Source organism: Thamnophis sirtalis, unplaced genomic scaffold, assembly GCF_051295495.1.
Source record: "Thamnophis sirtalis isolate CommonGarterSnake01/CBP01778 unplaced genomic scaffold, rThaSir2_p1.2 scaffold_4, whole genome shotgun sequence".
Classification (NCBI taxonomy): Eukaryota; Metazoa; Chordata; class Lepidosauria; order Squamata; family Natricidae; genus Thamnophis; species Thamnophis sirtalis.
The window spans coordinates 39566869-39592917 of NW_028261384.1; the positions used below are offsets into that span (position 1 = coordinate 39566869).

Genomic DNA, 26049 nt, shown 5'->3' on the forward strand with positions numbered 1-26049 from the left:
AGCTCGAAAACCAAGGAGTCTATGAAATACCATGCAAAATCTGTCCTGCAACATAGATAGGACAAATGAACAGGAGAATAAATGCACGCATCGCAGAACATCAGCTCCCCCGGATACCAAACGACACTAGAATTATACTAGAAGGTAAAATAATAATGATGGAGCTAACTGAAGCTCTTAAAGGACAAAATAATGGGAAGACCCCAGGACTGGATGGCCTTCCAGTGGAATTTTACAAAACACTAGAGTAATGGTTGAAAGCAAAATACCAAATTCATGGTTAGAAGCATATATTACATTGCTACCTAAAGAGGAGGCAGACCTTACGCAAATTAAGCACTATAGACAATCTCCTTGCTGAACTCAGACTATAAGTTATTTGCCTCTATACTGGCAGAGAGACGTAAAAAAATATTTAAATGGGTTTATCCACCCAGATCAAAATGGTTTTTTACCAAAGAGACAAATTAAGAATAATATAAGAATAATTTTGGACACTTTGGAATATTATGAGGCTCATTCTGAAAAGCAAATGGCCTTGAGCCAAGGTGGCGCAGTGGTTAAATGCAGCACTGCAGGCTACTGCTAGATCAGCAGTTCAGCGGTTCAAATCTCACCGGCTCAGGGTTGACTCAGCCTTCCATCCTTCCGAGGTGGGTAAAATGAGGACCCAGATTGTTGGGGGCAATATGCTGACTCTCTGTAAACCGCTTAGAGAGGCCTGAAAGGCCTATGAAGCAGTATATAAGTCTACTGCTATTGCTATTGATGTTTCTTGATGCGCAGAAGGCTTTTGATAATGTGAACTGGCGATTCATGATAGAACAAATGGAACAAATGAACTTTGGTAAGGATTTTATTCAAGCTATACAAATAGTATATCACAAGCAAACAGCTAAGATAATGATAAATGGAGAATTGACAGACCCTATTGAAATAGAGGTACGAGACAAGGCTGCCCGTTATCACCGTTACTTTTTGTCTTAACGTTAGAAGTCTTAAATAGAAGGATCAGAAAAGAGGAAGAAATAAAGGGAATGACTATTAAAAAAGAAGAATATAAGTTGCAAGCATTTGCAGATGATTTATTTTTCATTCTCGAGGAGCCACTTGAATCTGCACCTAAATTGATAGAAAGAATTGAGGAGTATGGAAAAGTAGCAGGCTTGAAAATAAATAAAGAAAAGATCTTGACAAAGAATATATCATCAAAACAAAAAGAAGAACTGGCGGAAATCTTGGAGATGCAAGTTACGAACAAGGTCAAATATTTGGGGATTTCTTTAACAGCTAGATGTAGTACTCTCAGGATAACTATTTTAGATTGAAGCAACAAATAGCAATAGCAATAGCAATAGCAGTTAGACTTATATACCGCTTCATAGGGCTTTCAGCCCTCTCTAAGCGGTTTACAGAGTCAGCATATCGCCCCCACAGTCTGGGTCCTCATTTCACCCATCTTGGAAGGATGGAAGTCTGAGTCAACCTTGAGCCGGTGAGATTAGAACCACTGAACTGCAGATAACAGTCAGCTGAAGTGGCCTGCAGTACTTCACCCTAACCACTGCGCCATCTCGGCTCTTAGCACATGGATTTGATGAAAATCTACAATTATAAATGATTGGGAGAATCTCAACAATTAATACCAAGAATACCAAGAATGTCTAAGAACAAATCCGAAAAATGCTGGAAATGTCATCAAAAGCCAGGTTCATACTACCACATGTGGTGGACTTGTACTGAAGCTAAAAGATATTGGACTAAAATTCACATGTGGTTGGAGAAAATGATACATAAACACATAGACTTAAAAGCAGAACTTTGTTTATTGGGAATCATACCAGAAACATACAATAAAGACTTGAAATATTTGATTGTAAATGTTTTAACAGCTGCTAGAATTGTATTTGCAAAAAATTGGAAAAAACGAGAAAACAAGTGATGTCCAATTCTTTACCTTTTTTACTCGATTTTTGACCATCTCAGTTGTTATTTCTAATACTTGCATTTGTTTGTTGCCAATGCTTTTCTCAAAGTCATGTATCCACTTTGGTTCCTTATTGTAGTCCTTTGCATTTTCTCACAATTCTTTCAAGAATTCAACTGTGGCCTGCTTTTCTGGTTTTTCACTTTTGGTGTCACCATTCACATTAAGACTTTGATAAAAATGCCATTGGTCTGATCAAAATTGCTGATTTTGTTTATATTGGATGATTCGTGCCTCATATCTTTCAATTTTTCTAGCTGTTGCTGTTATCTGCTGTTTTACAATCTCTACAGCTTCATTGATGTTTCTTGTATCCAATCTATATCTTCTGATTAGCTGATCTATGATTTTGTTGTTTTTAAGCCGTTGCTCATACATGTTCTTTAAGTTAGTAGCATCTGCCCTTAATTTTTTGACTTTTTGTTCTAATCGGATTTTCCACTTTGGCTTTGATGCTTTTTCCATTGTGTGACTAGGTTCTTTGATTTTAATGCCTAGTTCATTAGTGACTATTACAGCTGCACTGTACATTAACTGGTTCATTAAATGGATCCCGATTCAATTGTTGAAAACACTGTTTACCATTTTCATGATAAGGGCCAAAATTTTCTTAGGCACAGTTTTTAGTGGTGGTAAACGTTGCCTTTCCTCATTAAGCAGAAAACGCTCCATGATCTTATCCTTCAATTCTTTTTGTTTTTGAGTTAGTTCATCAGCTGGTTCAGTGATAACTGGTTCTAGTGGTAGTGTTGTTATTTCCTCCTTGACAGCTTCTTCTGGGAGTTTTTAGTTGTGTCTTGAATATCAGTTATTTCCGCTTGTGATGTTGTTTTTTTGGTTTTGCAATTTGCCTGAATTTCCTCAAGTTCAACTTTACTAAACACTTTATTCCGTATAATAAATCGTCTTTGATCTGCTAGTAATTGTTCACTAACATTTGAATCTGGATATTGTTGTTTCCATAATTCATACATTCACTTTAAATAACCTCTTTTTTCTGGCTCTGAGTTGTAGTAACAGGCCATTATGGCACGGTTTTCATCTGCACTATATTTTTGTCATTTTGTTGGCTGGTCCACTTGTAGCCCACTAGTCAACGGATGTCCAGGGACCCCAACATCCACCATGGCCCTTGTTAACCCACGTGACGACCGATGTGGTATAGAATTTTTATTCATTTCTTTCACCATATTGTATGGGTTGGCGGGTTTTTTTTATGGGGTCAGATTGGCAACCCTCCTCCTTTCTCATCCGGGCTTGGGACCAGCAATGGCGGAGTTGTTATTATTATTGTTGTTGTTGTTGCTGTTATATCCTTAATTTGTGCTATAATATCCCTAATGTTTATGCCTATAATAACATAATTTATTATTAAGTTGCCACATACCCTATCAAAAGAAAAATTTAGAGAATGTTTTCTTGTTTTGTTTTGTTAGGCTTTCAACAATGTATTTCATAAAGCTATTGAGCAAGCTGAGGCATCAGATGATATCCCGGAACGCATCTTCAACTTGACAGAAGCCATAACATATTTCACCTTCATTTATATCAGTCAGGGACTTTTTGAGAGGGACAAACTCATTTTTCTTGGCCAGACCATATTTCAGGTTAGAAAATTTTAATTACTATTATTAGCATTTTAAAGTTGAGGATGCATTTATTGATGTAAATCAGCAGTGTACAAATTTTGACTATTTGAGTTGAGATAATAATACATATAAAGTTGCAGGATAGAGTTGGCAACCAAATGATCAATTGCTATTTGGTTAAATATTCAAAATGGAGCACCATGAACTTGGAACAAAACAATTTCACTCAGAATATGTCATTGGGTGTTTCAAGTTTTTTTTTTTTTTGTATTCTTATAGAATAAAACTTTTAATGGTTTGAATGTTCAAGATTTGAATGAAAAAAATTCAAAAGTTTCTACCATATTTGTTATAGGAAATAATGTGGATTTAGGCTTAAACCTGACTTGGGGTATGGTTATTTTAATGTTCTGCATTAAATATTTTTGTCTATGATTTTTCCTGGCTAAATTATACCTCATTACCATTAGTGCATGTAGAGAGAAGCCATAATGAAGAAAATAAGCCAAACTCCAAAAATGTCTACCCATGTGTTTCATTCAGCTTTAAGTATTCCTGCTTTCATATAAGAATGGCAGTAGACACACACGATGGAACTTTATAAATATATCTTAAGAATTTAGACCCAGAAGACTTAACTTTTGAGAAGCTAGAATAAATAGCTATTGAAGTACAAGTAAACTGGGCAATTTACCCAGCATCAATAGCATTCAAAACATGTACACTAATGTGTACATGAATACATTTTTGCTTTATCTATCTGCAAAATAAAGCATGGAATAAAACATAGACTGTATAATTGTCTATCAATTCATGTTAGGTATAACTTCCATGTAATAAAAGGATTTCTTTTTCTTTAAATTTCTCTACCTTACTATCTTATAGATTCTCTCTGAGTAAATTCTATCTTCCTCTTAGTTTTTTGTTCTCACTTCTTCTTATCCAGTTTAACCAATAGAATTAAAGTCACATTACTAAATCAGTTAAACTGAGAGGTCTTGAGGAAAAAGTTATCAAATGACAAGCTGATAAGCAAAAAAAATAAAAATCATAGGACCTAGAAGATACTAAAAAATAGGCCACCTGTTTGTTTATTTATTTTCATCTCTGAAGAAAAAATAGTGTTCCTTATTCCATCTTGAAGAAAATTTAATCTCACCTAATTATTTTATAGTTAGAACATTCAAAATGGTAATTTTGTGGTTAAAATATTTCAAGATATTTTAACGCAATTTTTTTGCATGCCAAACCTACAGTTAAAGCTGGCAGCAACCCACCCCTGGTTTTAATTCTTTCTCACTAATTTCCCCAAAGCCCAGCTCTACATACATGGGGCAAAATAGCATTCAGTTAATTTAATTACTAACTAAAGTTAAAAGGACAGATTTATTTACAGATATCACTAAGCTCAAAATAATAAATGGTATTGGCACTGTAAAGCAAGTGCAAGAGTAACAGACTTGGAAGGGACCTTGGAGGTCTTTTAATCCAACCCCTTGCTCAAGATCCTAGATCATTCCAGACAAATGAAGCAGTCCTTTTATGAAGAAGTAGCTAGAGAGTACAGCAGGCAAAGGATGGAGAAACATTTTACTTTGATGTTCTATTCTTATATTAGAGCAGAAATAAATTTCTGTCTAAGGTTAAAGATGCAAAAGTTAAAGGTGTTATAATAAAAATGATAGTTTTACCTACACCTATTTTCCCTATAATGTTTCTTAAATACCCTCAGTTATAAGAAATATATTTCATAAATTTCATAAAAGAAATAAATGGATAAATAATATGTATTAATAGACCAAATCTAAAATTTAGTTTTATGTTTTTGTTCACTCTTTACTTCCTAGATTTTGTTGAGTAATAAAGAGATAGAACCTACCATGCTGAATTTCTTGCTACGATTTAAAGTTGAACATACCTATAAAAGTCCAGTTGACTTTTTAACAACTCAGCCATGGAGTGCTGTTAAGGTAAGTATAGAAACACTTTTTCTGAGACTTTTTTTCCCTTTGGATTCTATAAAAATGCACTACCTCCTATATCTGAGTGAGTTTTAACTTAATTATGTGCATCTTTATTCCAGAGTCCTAATTTTCCAACATTTAAATGCAATGTATTCTATACACTAATCTAAATTGATTTGCTCTGAAGTAAATACAGTTTTCAATTTATATACTACATTTTATATGTTACTTTTCTATCGGCTTTAAAAAATATTGTTTTAAAAATCTTCAGTAAGAAGCCTATTGAAACATGATTAGTATTTTCTTTACTCATTGGGGTCTTTAGATGTGGACCAAATATTAGTTAAAGGCTGAAAATCATACTTCATATAGTAACTTTGCAGTAAGATTCTTGATCCTAATGATCTGAAAGCCAACAATTCATGCATTCCATTAATGCATTACAGGCCATTGCCTTAATGGATGAATTCCGAGGATTAGATAAAGACATTGAAGGTTCTGCCAAGAGATGGAAAAAATGGGTGGATTCAGAATGTCCAGAAAAAGAAAAACTACCCCAGGAATGGAAAAATAAAACTTCTTTTGAGAGACTTATTATACTACGAGCATTGCGCCCAGATCGGATAACTTATGCTCTGAGGTATAACATCTGATTTGGGGAAGAGGAGCAAAATTTCTATGGGTATTTGCATATGTTCTCCACATGTTTGGACATCCTCGTCATATGCTATTTAGCATTCCAAGTGATCTACAGTAACAGCCCTCAATCTTTCTGGCTCCACGGACTGCTGGTGGCAGGTGGTGGTGGCGGCAGCGGGAGGGAGGGGAGTATTTTGTCTGCATAACTAATTCCACAGGTGCGCAATTGAAGTTTCACATGCTTTCCCACTGCTTGCATGCCCTGGTTTCCAATGGCCCATGAACTGGTAGTGATCTGCTGACCAGGGTTTAGGGACCCCAGTCTAAAATCAAAACAAAGCCTCAGTTGTAATGAATCTGATTTAGAAAGCTTTATATAAGGTCAACATACATCCAGTTAGCACTACTTTAAAATCATGTTTGAAAATTGTTGACCTATTCATATCTAGGTGCTTAATTATCTTGCTGATCTGTCTCTCCCATCTCATCTTTTTTTTCAGGCTTACTTATTATGATAGAACATGGGGTGTTATATAAATTCATATGGCAAATAATTCACATGAAGGAAATTTTACATAGGAGCAGTCTTCATAATTATGAATTTAAAATTTCAATTCAGACAGCTCTTCATGGTTATGAATTACGATCTAAGTTAATGGTTTCTAATTCTGATATGTATGTATGTATGTATTACTGTAGAGATTTTGTAGAAGAAAAGCTAGGTTCAAAGTATGTGGATGGCACAAGAGTAGACTTGGCCAAGTCCTACGAAGAAAGCAGTCCAGCTACTCCTGTGTTTTTCATTCTTTCTCCTGGAGTGGACCCCCTGAAAGACATGGAAACACTTGGTGAGTCTTATTTTATTCTATGAATATTGCTTTAGTTTAAAATTATATTCACTTTGGAAATTCTGCAATGTAAATTATCCTTTCACTCAATTTCAAAAAGTTAACAGAATCCATATACATGTAAGTTGAAATACATGAAGTTCATTTATTAGTAAAGTGTATACATTTCTTACATTTCCTTCTTTAAATAGGAGATTAATTTTTTGTTGTTATAATTACTGGACAACTATCATGAACATGTGAATATTATCAGCTAAAAACTAGTTGATTTAGATTGGGTGAATAAGGAAAATTATGCTAAAAAGAGTCAGAAAAAAGAAATTTGTTTTAATGGAAAGCATGCAACATGTTTTGAAGTAATTTTCTGCAGCCTCATTTATAGAGAAATATATCTAAAATATATGTAGTATTTAAAATATCAGAAAGATCAATATTTTGAATTCAAGAAACAAGATTATGTTAAAATATAATCCTGATATTTATTTATGTGTTCAAGTAAACAAGTAATCCTATTTATTTAAGTCCATTGACTGAAATAGGCAAAAAATCAATAGATATTTGGGGAACAAGATATGAAGAAGCATTTTGGCCCAGTATCTTAGAGTCTTACACCATGATTTTGCCATTCCGCATTTTGTTATGGCTGGTAACAAAACATTTCTCCAATTTTTGGATTGCAAACTCCACAGAATTTTCCTTAATTTATGATTGGTAACAATGGCTGCTCTTATTCTAACTTAGAACAGCAGTTAGTCTTTAATTAATACATGTTAAGCTCACCACCACCACCCAAAAAAACCCCACAAACGAGCATTATCCCGATATAAAGCAGATTTAAATTTGCAATTGTTTTCTTCAACAAGAGTTAAGTTTTTAAAGACTTCCTCCTCTCTGCCTTAAACCACCATTCATCATGGAAGAGTGGATAAAAAGTGTTCAGCTATTAACGCTGCAGTATGAAGAAATTTTTAGATTGAGCATTCCTCTGCTTGGCATAATACAGGCTCTTTTGTGCTGTTTCTTACCTTTTGACTAGATGAGGGCCAGAGGGCAATTTTCTCTATGCTCATGTAATCTTGCACCCCCTGTGACTAAATAATGGTCATTATACAAACTATATTCATTGTGTAAGAAACTGTCGCATTGTACTTAGGATTACTATTCCCCACTGACTCTGCTGAGAATACCAGGTTAATACAGCTGTGACCTGACTGTGCTCAATTTAGACCCTGGCCTCACAAGGTGAGAAACTAACACATTTTCCTCCTGAACCAATCAGTTAAAAAACTGATGTGATAGCTACCACATGTTGCTCCCTTTTTTTATAAGGGAAATGACTTGCACCCCCTGTATGACTTTATAAAGCTTGGTAACAATACCTAGCATCTATCAAAATGTCAAAAGGTTCATTATCTTAAAACCAAGGGAGCAGATTTCTGCAGCTTTCCTTCTCTAATATTAGCCATAAGGCTGCTCTTGAGAGCTCACAATTTTGCTTGTTGAAATGGGGCTGACTGAAGTACTTCACAAAAAAGCTCATATGCACATTGTTACAATGATAGAGAAATTATTGGTGCATTATCCTCTTTTCTCCTCCAACCCTCTCTCTCTTTCTACTTTTATTTATTTCCCCACTCCCACCCCTGTTGTCCCACTTGCAGGCAAGAAACTTGGCTTCACAATTGACTGTGGGAAACTTCATAATATCTCTTTAGGACAAGGGCAAGAGATTGTGGCAGAGAAGGCAATAGAAAAAGCTGCCAAACATGGACACTGGGTTATTCTCCAGGTAAGTGTAAAACAATACAATTGATGTACCTTCCCTGCTTCATTTCATAGCAATAATGGAAGTGATAAAAGGGGGAATGGCTTTCTGAGAAATTCTGAGAGAGAGAAATTTTTCCCTGTGTTAAACAGATTTTTTTCAGCCTTAATTATTGCAGAAAAAATGAAAACTTTCTTTTTATAACTAAAATAAGCTCTTAGCCATAGCAAACTGCTGATTAGGGCAGGAAGCATGAGGGGAAATTATTGTGTGTCATAAAATTTGGGGTAGTATTGTTCTGTAGAAAGTGGTTTAGTACACTTGTATTTTTGTTCTTATCCTCTATCATTTGAGTGGACAATCTTAGTTAAGGTTTACTTTAGGAAAAATACATGTCCCCCCAAAAAAGCCAACCTGAAACCTTGAGTCCTGGACTTAGGCTGTACTTTTCAAAAGTTTAATAAAATATAAGTTAATTAATTAATAAACTATAATACAAATCAAATGCACTGCATAACATAACAATTACAGCTTGGAAAGGTCAAGATAGGCAATTTGCAACCACTATCTAATGAATTCCTCCATCTATATAACAATGATGAACATATTTCAAAGGAGTTCAAGAAGAACATCAGACAATACAACTGCCTTCTGCAAATGACATCCGTTGTTGCCAAAGTGGTCCTTCTATTAAAGAATAGATGCAATTTTACTGTGATTATTCAAGGGCAAATCTATCATATCAGGCATTTAATGCCATACCCAATTAACAACCCAAATATGTTGAAATTTGCTTCATGGATTCTTAAGACAGTGTAGATTTGAAAATGAATATACTCTACAATGATAGGATTCAAGATGAGATTGTTGCATTGCTGAGAAGAAGAGGAGGGGAGGGAGGTTTCCAATATTCCTGCCAGCTTCCCCATGGAAATCAATGCTCCCATTCCCATTGTTTTGTTGCTCACCTGGGGTCATTTTGTTTCTTTATTTTCTTTGTATCTCTGAAACAATGGCGCAATGGCCCTGAAACAATGGCGCAATGGCCCTGAAACTATGGCTTGTCTAGTAAAACATAAAACAACTGTGCCAATCATTTTCTATTTTTATTCTATATTCTCTTTCTAATTCTATTTTCCTTTAATTCTATAATTCAATGCCGGCTGAATTTGAAAATAGAGGTTGTAAAAACAACCTCTATTGTCCTTGACTTATGACCACAGTGGGACAAGCAGTTCCTTCACTAAATGAAGCATTTGTTCAGTATATCATGTCTGATTTTACAACCTGTTTTGCTTTGGATGTTAAGTGAATCACTACAGTTGTTAAAGTGGATCATGTAGGTGTTAAGCAAATCTGGCTTCTTCCTATTGATTTTACTTCTCAGAAGCTGTGTGGAAGATTGCAAGTGATCGTGTGATCTGAAGATACTGCAACCCATTGTAAATACATGCCAGTTGCCAAGCACCTAAATTTTGATTAGGTGCTCATGGGGAATGATGCAACTGAGATAAGTTTAAAGACCAGCCCTAAGTCACTTTTTTCAATGCCATTGTAACTTAGAATGGTCGTTCAATGAATAATCAATGAAATTGAAGACTACTTATCTTCTATAGAAATGCAGTATTTCATTATCCAAAATACATAATATATTGGGGGGGGGAATATATGTAAAATAAAAATATTTATTACAGAATCTATTAAATCATTTGAAATAAATAAATAGAAATAAGATAAAATGCCAATAATGGAATTGATAATTTCACAATATAAATTACTCTTTTGGCCCACAGTTTAATATGTTTTGTTTGTGCAATAGGAACATGAGAGGGCAGATCTATTTATGTAGATAGGGCAGATCTATTTATGCCTGGAAAAATCCCAGTTAAAATGACCTATTATTATCATTTTAGTTGTCACTGCAAATGGAATGCACTTATGATTGTGATTCTGCAATCTTGGTTGTCAAAGAATCTGTGAATGTTTTATACCATTTTGTGTCCTATCTTGGCAAAATGATTTCCACAGCTGAGTTAATGGTGAAGATGTCCAAGTATTTGGGACACTATGGTAAATGCAGAATGGATCCAGGCCCTTCACAGCACAGATACATTACCTGTGTTGGCAAACAGGCTTACTTTACAAGCAAAGGCTATAAAATTCATCCTTGGATTTCAGCTTCAACAGCAAGACATGATTCCAAGATATCTTTAGACCCCACCTCTGGTTTCATCTCAGATATTGTTTGACCTCACATTAATGATATAACAGTTGGAACGAGAAGATGCTGTTATTTGTAATAGCCATAGTCTCTTTGAAATTCCCCTGACTGCCTTCTTAGAACTTTGTAGAGAGGCATCATTCTCTTTTTCCTTCATCCCTGCAAAATCTTGGCTTACTGAATATTTGGAGATAATGAAGTTCCTGTTAATATGAAATATATTAAAGTACAGTGTATGGTAGTTAAAAAAACTAACTTCTTTCTATTAATTACATTTATAATTTCAAATTACAGTTGTGAACTTACAAAAGGCAATATGTTCTTGGGTTTAGTTTTTTTTTTAAATTACTACATAGTTTTTGCCAGTACTTGATAATATTATTAGCTGAGGCCATTTCTAAATGATAACTATGGATTTATAATGAATTTTTGCATTTTCTTAAACAGAATATACATCTTGTTGTCAAATGGCTGGGAACATTAGAGATACTGGTGGATAAATACAGTAAAGGAAGTCACTGTGACTATCGTCTTTTTATCAGTGCTGAGCCTGCTCCAACTCCTGAAGAACATATTATACCTCAAGGAATTTTAGAAAACTCTATTAAACTTATTAATGAACCTCCTACAGGAATGTTAGCTAATCTTCATGCTGCTCTCTACAATTTTGATCAGGTAACAATATTACAGCTGTGTGTGTGTGCGCGTCCGTGCGTTTCTGTTAAAAGTTATGTAAGGAATTACATAAATGAAGGACTTATTCAAAAGGGAAACAGGCATCTTATTACACAATGTCTTTTACAGTGTTGAGCATAACATCACTTGTTCAGGAAATATGTAGATCCTTTTTTTCTTCTCAGTTCATGACAAATAGCTGCATCTAGTGTGTGTATGTATGTATGTATGTATGTATGTATGTATGTACGTATGTACGTATGTACGTATGTACATACGTACGTACACACACATACACACCAACATTTTGATACATAATTAATATATTATGTCTGAGACCTTAGCCATTTAAGATGCTACTTACTACAGTATATATAGTGCTCTGATAAATGCTTTTAGTCAGTTCATTTTTGCAGTCAGATGGGCAGCAAACAGAATAGGTTTGTTGGGCCCAATTGGAATAAACAGCCTGTCCATCAAATTATATCTGATCTATAACTAAATTCTTAAATAGATGACATGGAGGAATGCAGTGCAAAAGGTTGTCCTAAGCTACATACAGTTTTGAGTAATGTCTAATTTGCCAAATAATAGTGCAGTGAATGATGCCTATATTAAAAAAAATAGGAATGTAGCATTTACATGTTACTAATGCATAGGTTGCTGTGGTAACAATTATATTGTTTTGTTTTTAAACATTTTTACTAAACAGAATATACTTGCACATTTTTGCTCATCGATTCTGCGTAGTTTATATGCTACTTTGTGAAAAATGTAATTACTGCTTATACAGAAAACACAGTTGAAAACTCTAAAGCCTCTTGTTGATATGTGATTTGATACAAATGCTCTGTTTTCATATTTCTTTGTTATCAGGATACGCTTGAATTGTGTACACGAGAACAGGAATTTAAAAGTATTTTCTTTTCTCTGTGCTATTTTCATACCTGTGTTGCTGGGAGACTCAAATTTGGATCTCAAGGATGGAATCGAAGATATCCTTTTAATATGGGAGACCTCACCATCTGTGTTAATGTGCTCTACAATTATTTAGAGGCAAACACTAAAGTAAGAACTAAGAGATTAAGCAATTTCTTTTCAAAACCATATCTTTTAACTTGGGAATTTAGAAATGAGTAAACAGGAATGTAATCATTTTGCCTTTAAAAGCAGTAGATGGAAATTTGCCTATTGTTGATCTGGCAGTCCAAACAATTCTCACAGAGGATATGTAAACTTACTAACATAGGTTGAAGAGGTTCAATGATACTGGCTTAAAACAAACAAACAAGCAAATAAATAAATAAAATTGTCCTTCATTATATTAGCAAAAACAGTGGTTTATACATGCATATGTGCCAGATTCATTAGGCAGGTAATGAAGCATTTGTACAACTATAATTACATACAGCAGACCTGACAGTTCATAACACTGCATTAATAATCACTACAATTAATTCTGATCATAGAAACAATTTGGAACACATTATATATATAAATAATGGTGCATTTCTTTCATGTGTCATTATTATGCATTAAGAAGGCCACCTTGTTGTGACTTTCTTAGGCATGTTCCTGCTGAATCCGGGTTTAAAATTAAATGACTTATGATTGGGTACCAGTTGGAAAAGCCATTCATGTAGATCATGGGTGTCAAACTTGATCGTGTCGCATGGCAACTCATGATGTGTCATGACGATTTTTGCCTTTGCAGAGCCGTGATAGGTATGGCCTGCACATGACACATCTGCCCCACCAGCCGCTAGTTTGACAGCCCTGATGTAGATGATACAGTCTTCTGAGCCCTTTATATACGTGTGTAAGAATTTCTGTAGAGATATATGTATAAAGATGACAACCTTACTGGAACGAATTTTGTGGAACTTGTGGAACAAATTTTATTGAACATACACTGTACTACTATAATTCTTAATTAATATCTATATTGGATAGTTGATAATAAAATAATGACAAATGACAGCCAGTTTTTTGTAGTGGTTAAAGCATCAGGCTAGAAACTAGAAGATGGTGAGTTCTAGTCCTGACTTAGGCACCAAGACAGCTAAGTGACCTTTGGCCAGTCACTTTTTCACAACCCTTAGAAGAAGGCAATGGCAAACCACATTTGAAAAACCTTGCTAAAGTTTTTGCCAATCTTTTTAGAACTGAGAGAAAGTGACAAACTCAAGGCTACCTGCTATCTAATATATAAAGCAATATATTAATGGAGTGTATTTTCAAATTCCACAAAATTCATTCCAGTAAAACCATTTATATTCATGTACCTTTATGTGTATTCTTACACCAGAGGTGGTATTCAGCAGGTTCTGACCAGTTCTAGAGAACCGGTAGCATAAACTACTCAGAGAGTAGTTGAGTAGTTTATATATCTATAAGTAAGCATTATAATTTATAATTTTAATATGCAATTTTTTCCAGCTATTACTTTTATATTGTATTTCTAAAAAGAGGACAATGATTAAATTGATTTTATATTTAAATGTGTGTTTAATCTAAATTTAAAGTAAAATATATGTGTAAATAAATTTAATTATTAGTCCCAATTTATTTATTTATTTTCCATTACATTAAAAAGTTTACTTTTTGAAGATTTCTGAGTCATATCCAAGGCCTTTGGTGAGCTCATGTAACTTTAATGTAATCTTGTCACTCTTACTATAGAAGCCTCTACCCTGGGAGTTAAAATTTATTATAATATTGGTAGGACATTGAAGCTATGGAAGATTGATATAAGACTACTGTTATTAAATTGTCTTAAATAACACATGAACAAGTTTGTCCCTTTTTTTGAAAATTGGTTTTGCTGCTTTACGTATACAATTATAGACCAGGGCATTAATATAGTTTGATTTTTTTTAAATGTATATTTTTTTCATTTCCTTACTGAAAACATTTTGTATTCTAAATTTTGTAGAATTTTGAAATTTACAGGATATAAATGTGATTCAGATCAAAATTCAGGAATTTATTCTATTTGAAACAAAATATCAGTTAACTGGTTTCTTTTAACTGTGTTTTCAAAAATATTTTTTTTAAAATATAGAAGGTTCATGTTAATAAACCACCCTGACAAATGTTAAAATGTTAATAAACCACCCTGACTAAATTACTGGAATACCAACATGTCTGGGTTTTGTTGAAACAGCACACATGTCTTACTCATTAATCTTCAGAAATGAACATTTTTCAATTCATTGTAACACAATAATAGTAAAAAACATTATTAAGACATTTGAAAAATCCACAGGCTTTTTGGTTTATATGCCTTTTCTTCGTACTACTATGTTTTATGTGCTGAGTTGCAATGATAACTGAGGAAGATAATCCATTACTACACAACATTTTGCCAGAACAGTTTATTCTCATGCTCCAATGATAAATCTAATTTTGTGAAAACCAAAGTATAGTATAGCATAATAGTAAAGGCTTAGAGTTTTGTTGTTGTGCCGATGAACCAATTTTGTTGCAACACTATGATCACAAATAACATTATTTTGTTCTTCAGAAAACAAGTTTATTATTGCTGATTTGATTATGTCCATAGGTTCCATGGGAAGATTTGTGTTATCTCTTTGGTGAGATTATGTATGGTGGACACATCACTGATGACTGGGATCGCAGACTATGTCACACATATTTGGAAGAATTTATGAACCCTTTACTGGTAATAATTTATAGCAATGGGAGATTTCATTGGCTTCATTTTGTTGTCAAGATCTCAACTTTATTGTATACACACTCTTATATATGGACAGAAACAAAGAGATACATAGACAGAAATGCATACAAAGGATGCATTAGCTGTATATTATGATGGCCAACTGTTTAGCAGCCTTTTATTAGTTTGGAGATTTCAAAACAGACCTATTGTGTGTTAAACATAAGAGAGTCCAGCAACCAAGCTATTTCATTTTGAAAATAATTTTTCCATTTGCATCAAAATGTGCTGCAGTTTCCAAAAAAGCCAATGTAGTCCTAGACTGAATTAATAGAATGGTAGAATCAAGACCACATTAAGTGATAATACCACTTTATAATGCCTTGGTACAACCACACTTAGAAATTATATCCAGTTTTGGTTGCCACAGTATAAAAAAAGATGTTGACACTAAAAAGAATGCAAAAAAGAGCAACAAATGTGATTATGGAACTGGAGACTAAAACATACGAAGAAGGGTTGCATGAAGTGGGTATGCCTAGCTTAATTTTTTTTAAAGGACTAGAGATGATTGCAGTGTTCCAATATCTCAGGGATTGCCACAAAGAAGAGGAAGTCAACATATTTTCCAAAGCACCTGAAGGCAGAACAAGAAGCAATGGATGGAAGCTAATCAAGATGAGAAGCGACCTACAACTAGGGAGAAATGTCCTGACAGTTAGAACAATTAATCAGTGGAACAATTTGCCTCTAGAAGTTGTGGGTGCTCCAACACTGGGTTTTTAAAAAGAGATTAGGCAATCATTTATCTGAAATGGTATAGGGTTTCCTGATTGAGCAGGAGTTAGATTAGAAGACTTTCAAGGTTCCTTTCAATTCTGTTATTCTGTTAAAATATTGATAAGTGATTTTGGTCGAGCGTTTGGAGTTGCAACAGTAAATTGCAGTAAGAAATAAACTTCATATCGGGGGTCATAATGAGATAAATTAAAACTAAAATATAAATGTATGAAGTCATTTAATTATCTTGTTTGATGCAGTTGAGAAATTATGCAGTGGGTAAGATGTGCAAAAGGCAGCAGGTTAAATTTTACAAAAGGGGGAACTAGAGTGACTCACTCCTCTACAATGGAAGGTTACAACATTTGAGGACTTCATAGTTTAGTGAACATTTGTTAAGTGAATTTTGCCCCACTTTATGACTTTTCTTTCTTAACAATTGTTAAGTGAATCATTGCAGTTCTTAAATTAGTAGTATAGTTGTTAAGTGAATCTGACTTTCCCATTGAGTTTGTTTGTCAAAAGGTCGCAAAAGGGAATTACATGATCCCAGGACTGCAACAGTCATAAATGCAAGTCAGTTGCCTAGTATTAAAATTTTGAACATGTGATCATAAGGTTGTTGTAGCAGAAGTAACTGTAAAAAATGGTGATAAGCCATTTTTTTTCAGTGCCAATGTAACTTTGAACAGTCACTAAATGAACTGTTGTAAATTGAGGACTATTTTCAAAATCTAATAATTTATATAATTACAGTAAAGTTAAATAATAGGAAATTTTGGTCAAAAAAGAAAGTATTTCACGCAGACTTTAAAGAGTATAAATAAACTATAGCTGAATAAGATTATATCAGGATCAATTAGTGATGAAAATAATATATAATAGTCACAAAATCAGTATATGTCTAAATACCACTTTCGGGGAAAGTTGTTGTATTCCTTAGCCCTTGGCTGTTAAAGAGACATGATATTGAATTAAACTATCTTTGGTCTATCCTAAAAGAGCTCTTACAATTACAGCCCAAGACAGAATCATGTCTAGTGAAACTCCAGTGATGCTAAGGGGGTAAACAATGCCAAATTGGTATATACTGCAGCCTTAGCACACTGTCTTTTCCTTGTATTAGGCATATAGTTAGAGGTGACTGGGGAGGGCAAGTCTAGCACCAAAAGTTCATCCGTGATATGGAATACAGAGAGCCTTGAGGCCACTCCATCTTCACCATCTCATGTTGGAAGTGTCTCCTGCGATGAAAGCAAAGTGAGTTTGCTTGCATTTATTCACTCCTTAATGAGTAGGTTTTCATATGTCAGAAAGCCACATTCAGTTTAACACAATTGGAAGTCAATTGGAAAGCCTAGGAGTGAGTTACCATGGAGATGGGGAAAGATAAACACTACTGTACTTCTGACCTCCACTGAAGCTGATTTCTCTACATGACAGCTGAGGTCAAGGGGGCAGCGTGGGAAGCTCATTCCATCGGTACCTCGTCTGTATCTAGCCCAAGGGTAGGAATTGCTATTTCTAGATGAGGCAGTCCATTAACCTTCACAGCCTGTTCTTTTTTTCAAATAGGTGTCAAATATAGGGATGAACCTGAAAGAAATGATGGAAATTAGATGCCTTTGGTTAACCAAGCTTGAATATGGGTCTATTTAAATATTCCAAAACAGAATAATATATTTTGGTTTAATTGGACAATGGTCTCTCCCCCATAATCCATGAAACAAAAATTCCTTCGATGACAGGCAAACATAAAGAAAGGTCTAGAACTACAGCATTTCCTATGCATTTGTTGCTCTCGTGTTAAAGCTTCACCTAATTGAGATGATCAATAAAATGAGAGGGATACGGTTGAATACTGTATTTTCAGCATGTTCTATCTGGAATATTAGGCATATTTTGGGGGCAGAAGATTCTCTGCTTTAGGATTATGGATAAATTATGTCATATGTATATCCATAGAAAATGTATGTACAAGCAGTACCATAAAAAAACAAATAAATGCTGAGCATCTAGGCAAACTCTGAAGGGATCTGTGAGGAAAATAGTTGGTAAGACTAATCAAAAATTTATGTTCTACTTTTCAAGAGGGAGCTGAAAGTGGCATTCATAGTGCTCCTTGCTTCCAGTTTACCTCATAACAATCATGTATGGTAGGCTAATAAGAGAATGAGTTGCCTAAAATTCCCTGAGAGATGGGCACCTCTATTCCTAATCTAAGAAAAGAAACAGAAATATTGGCTGGACATTTTAATGTTTAAAGCTTTCCTCCTTTCAACAGCTAAAGTTGTTCCATTTTTTGTGGTCTTGGATTTTCAAATACCCTTCTATTAATTAATTAATTTGTTAATTATTAATTTGCAGGATTTACATTGCTGCCTATCACGTATAATATTTCTAGGCACCTCACAACAAACCATACAAATGGTTAATAAAAAAATATATTTCCCTCCAGGCCTGGCCAACAGTCTTGCAGCTCAGTCCCTATCCTAACTCAATGTTTGGGGGAAAGACAGATCGTCCTAGTCATTTGGAAAGCTAAAAGGGTAGAATCACTTAGATTTGAGGTGTGAGACTGTTCTAAAGGACTAGAGTGGCCACTGAGAAGGTGTGACTCTGAGGTCCCATCAAGTGGCAACATTTAAGGGAAAGAATCTGCAGCGGGCCCTTACCATGAATGATGAAGATGGAAATAAGGATACCATAACAAAACAAGTTTCCTATATATGAGGCTGTCATGCCTGTACTGTAAAGTATTCTTCATTGGTGAAGAAAACAGATCAGTGAGCTACAAGAGAGAAATGAGGTATTACATCAAAAGGGAATAGCCTTATCCCTCATTACAACCACCAGATGACATATCCATTTCTTCAGGAATCTTGTAAACATGAGAACTAAGTTAGAAAAGCATAAGGTAGTTTTCCCATCTCAGAAACTATTTGATGAATGGACTTCAATTGTCAAAATTTTCAGCAATACCCATGCTGGCTGGATTGATCTAGATATTGATCACATGAAGGAACTCAGAGTAGGACTGGCCGGTATAAAGGAATATTTGAGCTGCTTGCAATTTACAGTGGTGCGTGGATAAACAACTAGAACCATGGGCAATCCATTGGAAGGAAACCATTAAAGGGTCTCATTTTGTTAATCTTTGATATTTCAAAAATCTAATATTGTTCAGTGCATATTGAAGTTTTTTTAAAATGTGACAGTGTAAACAGTAGTTCTCAATTTTTTCTTCATCATGGACCCCCTTTGTGTGGCCACTGACCATGGCTACAGATCACCAAGACTTAAGATTTAAATCATAATCTTTCTTTAACACTTCATTGAGCACCTGTGATGATATCATGGCCCCTTAGGGGGTCTGTGAACCACAGGCTGAGAACCACTGGAGTAGACTGTTATGTATCTAATTAATCCACTTGAATAATAACTCCTATTGTCATAAATTGGAAAGAAGTAGATAACCACATGTATACTGATGAGATATTCTTCAAAAGCTTTTGCTTACTTAAGATGGCTCACTGAAGGTTGATATGTAGATTGAGGCAGCTTGCTTAAAATAAAATTTGCAATAGTAAAGCAGGGAATGAACTGTTCTTATGCTTGTAAAAGGATTGGGATTAAAACTTATTTCTTTTTTTATTCTGTAGGAGTAATTAATATATCAATAAGTATATAGAAGCAAACCATCAGATAACTTTTCTTGTACTTTTTCAAAGTGGACATTGCTATGATATAGTCAGTTTTCTGCATTTGTTGCTCAAAGCTAGATAAACTCATCAATCTAAATGTATATTTTACTAAACACTATTTTAAAATATTAGGATTAATTTGCATTTAAACAAGGTATGTAAGCTATATAGATAAAATGTGTCCTAAGGCAGCTGTATAGAACATATGTAGTGGTATGATCATAAATTATGTAAAAGACTGACAAATGTGGAAAAAATATCTCATTAAAATCTGTTAATGCATAATAATTTTCCTATGACAGAATTTTACACTTTCAGTGGCAGTATCTCAAAGTATTGAATTGACTTTGCGTAAAGATGAAAAACACTCTTTTTCTAATCACAGCTTGAAGGAGATTTTGCTTTGGCTCCTGGTTTCCCATCTCCTCCCAATCTGGATTATATTGGCTACCACAAGTACATTGATGAAATGTTGCCCACAGAAAGTCCTACATTGTATGGGCTCCATCCTAATGCGGAGATAGATTTCTTAACAGTTCTGTCTGATAACCTATTCAAAACTCTGCTGGAAATGCAACCCAGAAATCTACTTGCTGGAGAAATTATAGGACAGTCATTAGAAGAAAAGGTGAGACTGTTGAGTTTCACTAATGTTTATTCCATAACACCCTCACAGAACTGGAATAATTCATAATTTTAATGGTATCAAAATTAAAACTTTGTTCCTCATGAACATAAATGTTTGACAAGTAGGAACATAAGAATTGCACAAAGTATTCCAAATAGAGAAGAATTTGTTTTAGTCCATGCCCAAATGGAAACATTTATTTCAGTTATTTCCATCCATATTGAATTGAATTCTTTATTGCCAAGTGTGATTGGACGCACAAGGAATTTGTCTTTGGTGCATATGCTCTTAGTGTACATAAAATGAAAGATACATTCATCACAAATCATAAGGTACAACACTTAAAGATAGTCATGGGGTACAAATAATCAAATCATACCAAGAAACAATATAAATCATAAAGATACAAGCAACAAAGTTACAGTCATACAGTCATAAGTGGGAGGAGATAGGTGATAGGAACAATGAGAAGATTAATAGTAATGCAGACTTAATTAGTAAATAGTTTGACAGTGTTGAGGGAATATTTGTATGGAATGAAGCAGAAGCAGTGGGGAGAAGGGGGTGGCATGGAGACAGGAAGAAAAAGTTATGGACGTTGATAGTGGTTCAAAGGAGATAGAAAAAGGAAGACTTTGAGAGATTAGGTAGACCACATCAGGAACAGCTGAGGGAAGGAAGAGCAACAAGGGCAGTTCACACAACTAACCTTCATGGCCCAATAAAACCAACTCTAGTTTTGTTTTATTTGAACAACCAAAATATTTTGGTTTTTTTCCTTATGCTGAATTACAGTTAATTCCACCAGTTTAGCAGAAACTCTGGATTGTGATATTCTGATCTGAATTTGAAACAAAATGCATTTTCTGTTTCAGGCTTATCCCAAATGACAAACAATATCTATAACAATATCTGTATTTTTTATGCACTGCTCAGCATGTTCAACACATATTCCAACCAGTGCTTGCTTTATAGAGCATGATAAATGTAAACAAAATGCATACCTGATAATGTTACTTTGCATTTATAAGGTGAAAAATGTACTGGATGAAATTTTGGAAAAGCTGCCGGAAGAATTTAATTTATCTGAGATTATGCAAAAGTCTGCTATACGAAGCCCATATATTCTTGTGTGTTTTCAAGAATGTGAAAGAATGAATATTCTCATTAGAGAGATACGGCGATCAATAAAACAATTAGACCTTGGATTAAAAGTAAGGAATATATTGCATTATTTTTATTAAATTTATTTGCTGCCTACCTTACCATGGGATGCTCTCTATATACATGTACTATGAAGGGTAAAAATGAATCTTAAACTGGGATTGTAAATTTAAATGTTTCTTTTGGTTCAAATTTCTAGGGTGAGCTGACATTTTCGTCTAGTATGGAAACTTTACAATCATCGCTGTTCTATGACCAGGTACCAGATGCATGGTCCAGTCTGGCTTACCCATCTACTTACAGTCTTGCACAATGGTAAACACATCTTTAAGGAATGGACCTGTTTAGTTACATTATAAATCATAAACTGTATTTTTTAAAAGCAAAAAAAAAACATTATTTAAATTTCAAAAATCTTTTTTGAGCCTTAAAATGAGCAAAATTACCTAAGTATGATTTTGCATGCCCTATGACATTTTTTAAGTCTCAAAATTTAAAAGATGAAGAGTTTCTAGAATTTCTATATCATGTACTCATCTGTCCTAAATTAGCATATATTTTCTTGTTTATTAGAAGGTAAGATGCTTCATATACAACAGGCTACTCCATACAAATTGTATGATCTACTACCAATAATCAATAATATATGTGTTAAAGTGATATAAATTATATAATGCAAATTATTCCCCAAATTTATTTCTTATGCACCTGTGTTTACCATTGCTATATTTTTATTCAGGTTTAATGGCCTTCTTTTGCGATGCCGAGAACTTGATACCTGGACACAAGATCTTGTACTTCCTGCAGTAGTGTGGCTTTCGGGTTTCTTCAATCCAGAATCTTTTTTGACCGGTATGTTAATATTGAGTCATGATATTTAAATGTCAAGCAAAACATGCTGTATAATAGGGCTATAGTTTAAAAATAATTTTGAAGAATTTTCTTTACAGCTAGTTTCCTTTAAATTTCACAAAGTTCAAACGTCACAAATTATGTCACGTAGTGAGTAGGCAACCATAAGCATCAATTGACTGAGCAAGTGACCTAATGTATGAATGAACACAATTTATTTAAAAGCTTATCAAAAGCTCAGGTGGTGGAAATCCAACTGACAGACAATACATGACACACTGACATGCTGAACAGGCTTGTGTCCACTTTACTTTTCTCAGGAGTGGAAAAGTAGTGTGATTTCTAATAATGTATGAAAAGTCACGTAGGTACATATAGGTCAGATAGATATTTGATGCTAAACGATATTATGTCTTAGGTGTCATACAAATTGCATCTATAGAATCGAATTTTTAGAAGGGAAACAGCAAAGTATCAGAAGCTGTTTCAGCATTAAAAATACATTCACTTGCAATGGTTTCTTAAAAATGATCTTCGGTGCCAAGGCAAATGTAACTTTTTTTTATGCCTTAAATTACATGAAATTAACTTTTTGTTAATAAATCTGGATTTATTTCTACAAAGTTGGATTAAATAATTTTTCCTCAAGAATAATGTTCTGTTTTTCCCATATTTGCATGGCCCTATTAGCTATTGAAAGCAAGCTTGGTGTAGTATTAAGGCAACAGGCTAGAAATTGGGAGATCATGAGTTCCAGTCCCAGTTTAGGCATAAAGCTAGATGCCTTACCTTGAGCCAGTAGCTTCCCTTCAACCCTAGCAAGGAAGCAAAAACAAAAACAAAAACCCACCCTGTCAAAATAAGAGAGATTTGTCTAGGTAGGCTCCAAGAATTGGACATAGAGGGATGGAAAATATCCATAGCAATAAGTATGCAGCTCATAAAATAAGTTGTATTATTCATCTCTTCTTGAAAGCCATTATGCAAACTACAGCAAGAAAAAACAACTGGTCTCTGGATAAGATGTGCTTGACAACTGATGTTACCAAAAAGAGTAGAGAAGATTATGGTCATCCACCAAGAGAAGGTGCATATATTTTTGGACTTTACATGGAAGGTAAGTTTATTAAATTTCTGTATTAGCTATGTATGATCTAGTTAGAGGACACACCTGTAAAAATTGATTCAATATCAGACATATCAAAAAGAAGAAGTATATTTTATTGAATCAGTGAAAAGTGTAGCAAGCTTTCTGATTACGCGCAGTCCTGGACTTAACGATCCCAATAGGGATCAGACCTTCCAATTTAATTAACCCAACCCAATACTTTATGAATTTGCTTGCTGTTTCATTAAGCAATTCACTGTGGTCATTAAGCGAATCACATAGCTTTTAAGCAAATTCAGCTTCCCCCATTAACTATGCTTTTTGGAAGTCCTCTGGGAAGGTTATAAATGATAATGTGACTCTGGGACAAGGCAACAACTGCGAATGCATGTCAGTTTGCCAAGCACTTTAATTTTGATTGTGTGACTTGAAGAGAAGGCCTAAGTGTGAGGATCATAATGCCACTTTTTTCAGAACCCTTCTTATTTTGAATGGTTAAACCAATGGTCATTAGACAAAGGCTACCTACATTTAAAAAAAAATGGTGTTCACTAAATAACAATATTAAATGAAGCACAATGGAGTATTCTGTATTTGCTGCTAAAAATTTTTTAAATGTATGTTATCTTTTCAACAGCAAGCCCTATTATTTGTAAAAATAATACAGAATATCAGTAGGATTTCAGGCATACAGCAGAGCACATGAATTGTGATTAATATTCTACCTAGCTGACTACATGCTTTTGCCCTGCAGAAGTTAATACGTGTATTTCTTGGCTGCAGGAGCAAGATGGGACATGCAAGCAGGAGTCGTAGCTGAAGCTCATTTGAAGGACCTGACTCCGATGCTGCCAGTCATCTTTGTCAGAGCAATTCCGGTAGAGAGGCAAGAAACCAAGAACATATACAAATGCCCAGTTTATAAAACTAAACTTAGAGGGCCCACCTATACATGGACTTTTAACTTAAAAACTAAAGAAAAGCCATCCAAGTGGGTGCTTGCAGGAGTAGCCTTGCTTTTGGAAGTTTAGCAATATACTTGCAGGCACACATTTTTCTCACTTACAAGGTATTCACACATTAAATCATGTATATCTCTATTTGAAATGACCACAGACAACCTTAAAGATAATGCTTTTATTGAATACTTGTCTATATTTACAGTACTTTGCATAGAAACAGTATATATGTACAAGTGAACATGCAAAGGATTAAGTCACTGAGAGATACATCTTACATATGTAATATGCAGATAAACCTTTAGTTCACCCCCCCTTCACCTGAGGGAATAACATTTCAAGTTTCCATAAATGGCCCCAACTCAAACAGGACTTGTATGTATGCTGTAAGACCAATGCAAGTTATTTTTAAAGTCACTTGTATGTTTTGTTTTGCATAGTAAAAGCAAAAAGTGAGTACCTATGTAATATAGATGTAATCAAAAACTTAAAATATCTTAATTATAGCCAGAGAATAAAATATGTTAACTATGATAACTACTTTAACTGGAGTGCAAAAATATAGAAAATTATAATTTTGTAGGAAAAACTTATAGAACTCTTAACGCTGCTGCCACCTAGTGACCTTCTGTATTTTTGCAGCCTAAAAATACAGAAGAAATGTGCAGTTTTCTTCCATTTAGCATTAACAAATAATAATAATAATGAAAATAAACATGAAGTAAATAGTAGCCTAACTTAGTCATTTATGAATATGAAAACAGTCAACACCATGCCTGATGTGCAAAGACCTATATAATGTTGTTCTTGCTATTTATCCTGTGAAATTCTTGGCCATACATTCAACTTTAAATCCAACGGAATGACAAATTTCAACAAATATATATTAGAACCAGATGGTCTTTCAAAAACAAAATGTCAGTTTAAGGAGCACCTTTTCCTGGACTTTTATTACTGTTTCAGAAGTTGTTCTACTGCAAATTAGAATAAACAGTGGTTTGGACTGCTTGTCTTCAGAAGTTTAAAGTCTGACATAAATTGCAAAGTCAACTTACCATTTTATTACTTTTACTAAATATTTTACTATTAATATTTCTAAATATTTTATAATTTTATTTCTAAACTAAGTCTATAAAGAAAAATATTTTTAAACAGTAGATCATTTTATTATATGCAGGAAAATATTGCTGTTCCCAATATTAACAGCCTTTTTCCATAGAAATATTTAATAAATCAAAAGTGGTTATTCCACATTTCTGAAATTATTTAAACTTAATGATTATAAATGAAAGTTCAAGATTTAAATTTTTAACTAATATAAGTATATACATAAATCACCAAAATCAGAGTTTGCACTGGTGTCTTGAGTATTTTCACTCATTTCCATTACCATGAAGCATTGGCATGCTGCAATAAAGAAGAAAAAGAAAAATGTTTAGAGTTTAAGAAAGAGAATGTGACTGTTACAAACTCTATTTCAAAGAGCT

The 26049-nt window shown here is 34.0% G+C and overlaps 1 protein-coding gene across 1 annotated transcript in view; it reads left to right on the top strand.

The window, feature by feature from the left end:
* Positions 1-25102, top strand: part of DNAH11 (dynein axonemal heavy chain 11) — a 179655-nt gene extending 154553 nt beyond the window's left edge. The window contains exons 69-82 of the mRNA XM_087712777.1: positions 3424-3594; positions 5424-5546; positions 5987-6180; positions 6879-7027; positions 8689-8816; positions 11461-11688; positions 12565-12756; positions 15254-15373; positions 20237-20479; positions 21511-21693; positions 21843-21958; positions 22383-22495; positions 23472-23612; positions 24387-25102. Of these exons, the coding sequence (XP_087568903.1) occupies positions 3424-3594; positions 5424-5546; positions 5987-6180; positions 6879-7027; positions 8689-8816; positions 11461-11688; positions 12565-12756; positions 15254-15373; positions 20237-20479; positions 21511-21693; positions 21843-21958; positions 22383-22495; positions 23472-23612; positions 24387-24634 (2349 nt within the window). The 3' untranslated portion in view covers positions 24635-25102. The remainder of the gene's footprint in view (positions 1-3423; positions 3595-5423; positions 5547-5986; positions 6181-6878; positions 7028-8688; positions 8817-11460; positions 11689-12564; positions 12757-15253; positions 15374-20236; positions 20480-21510; positions 21694-21842; positions 21959-22382; positions 22496-23471; positions 23613-24386) is intronic.
* The last annotated feature ends 947 nt before the right edge of the window (positions 25103-26049 follow it).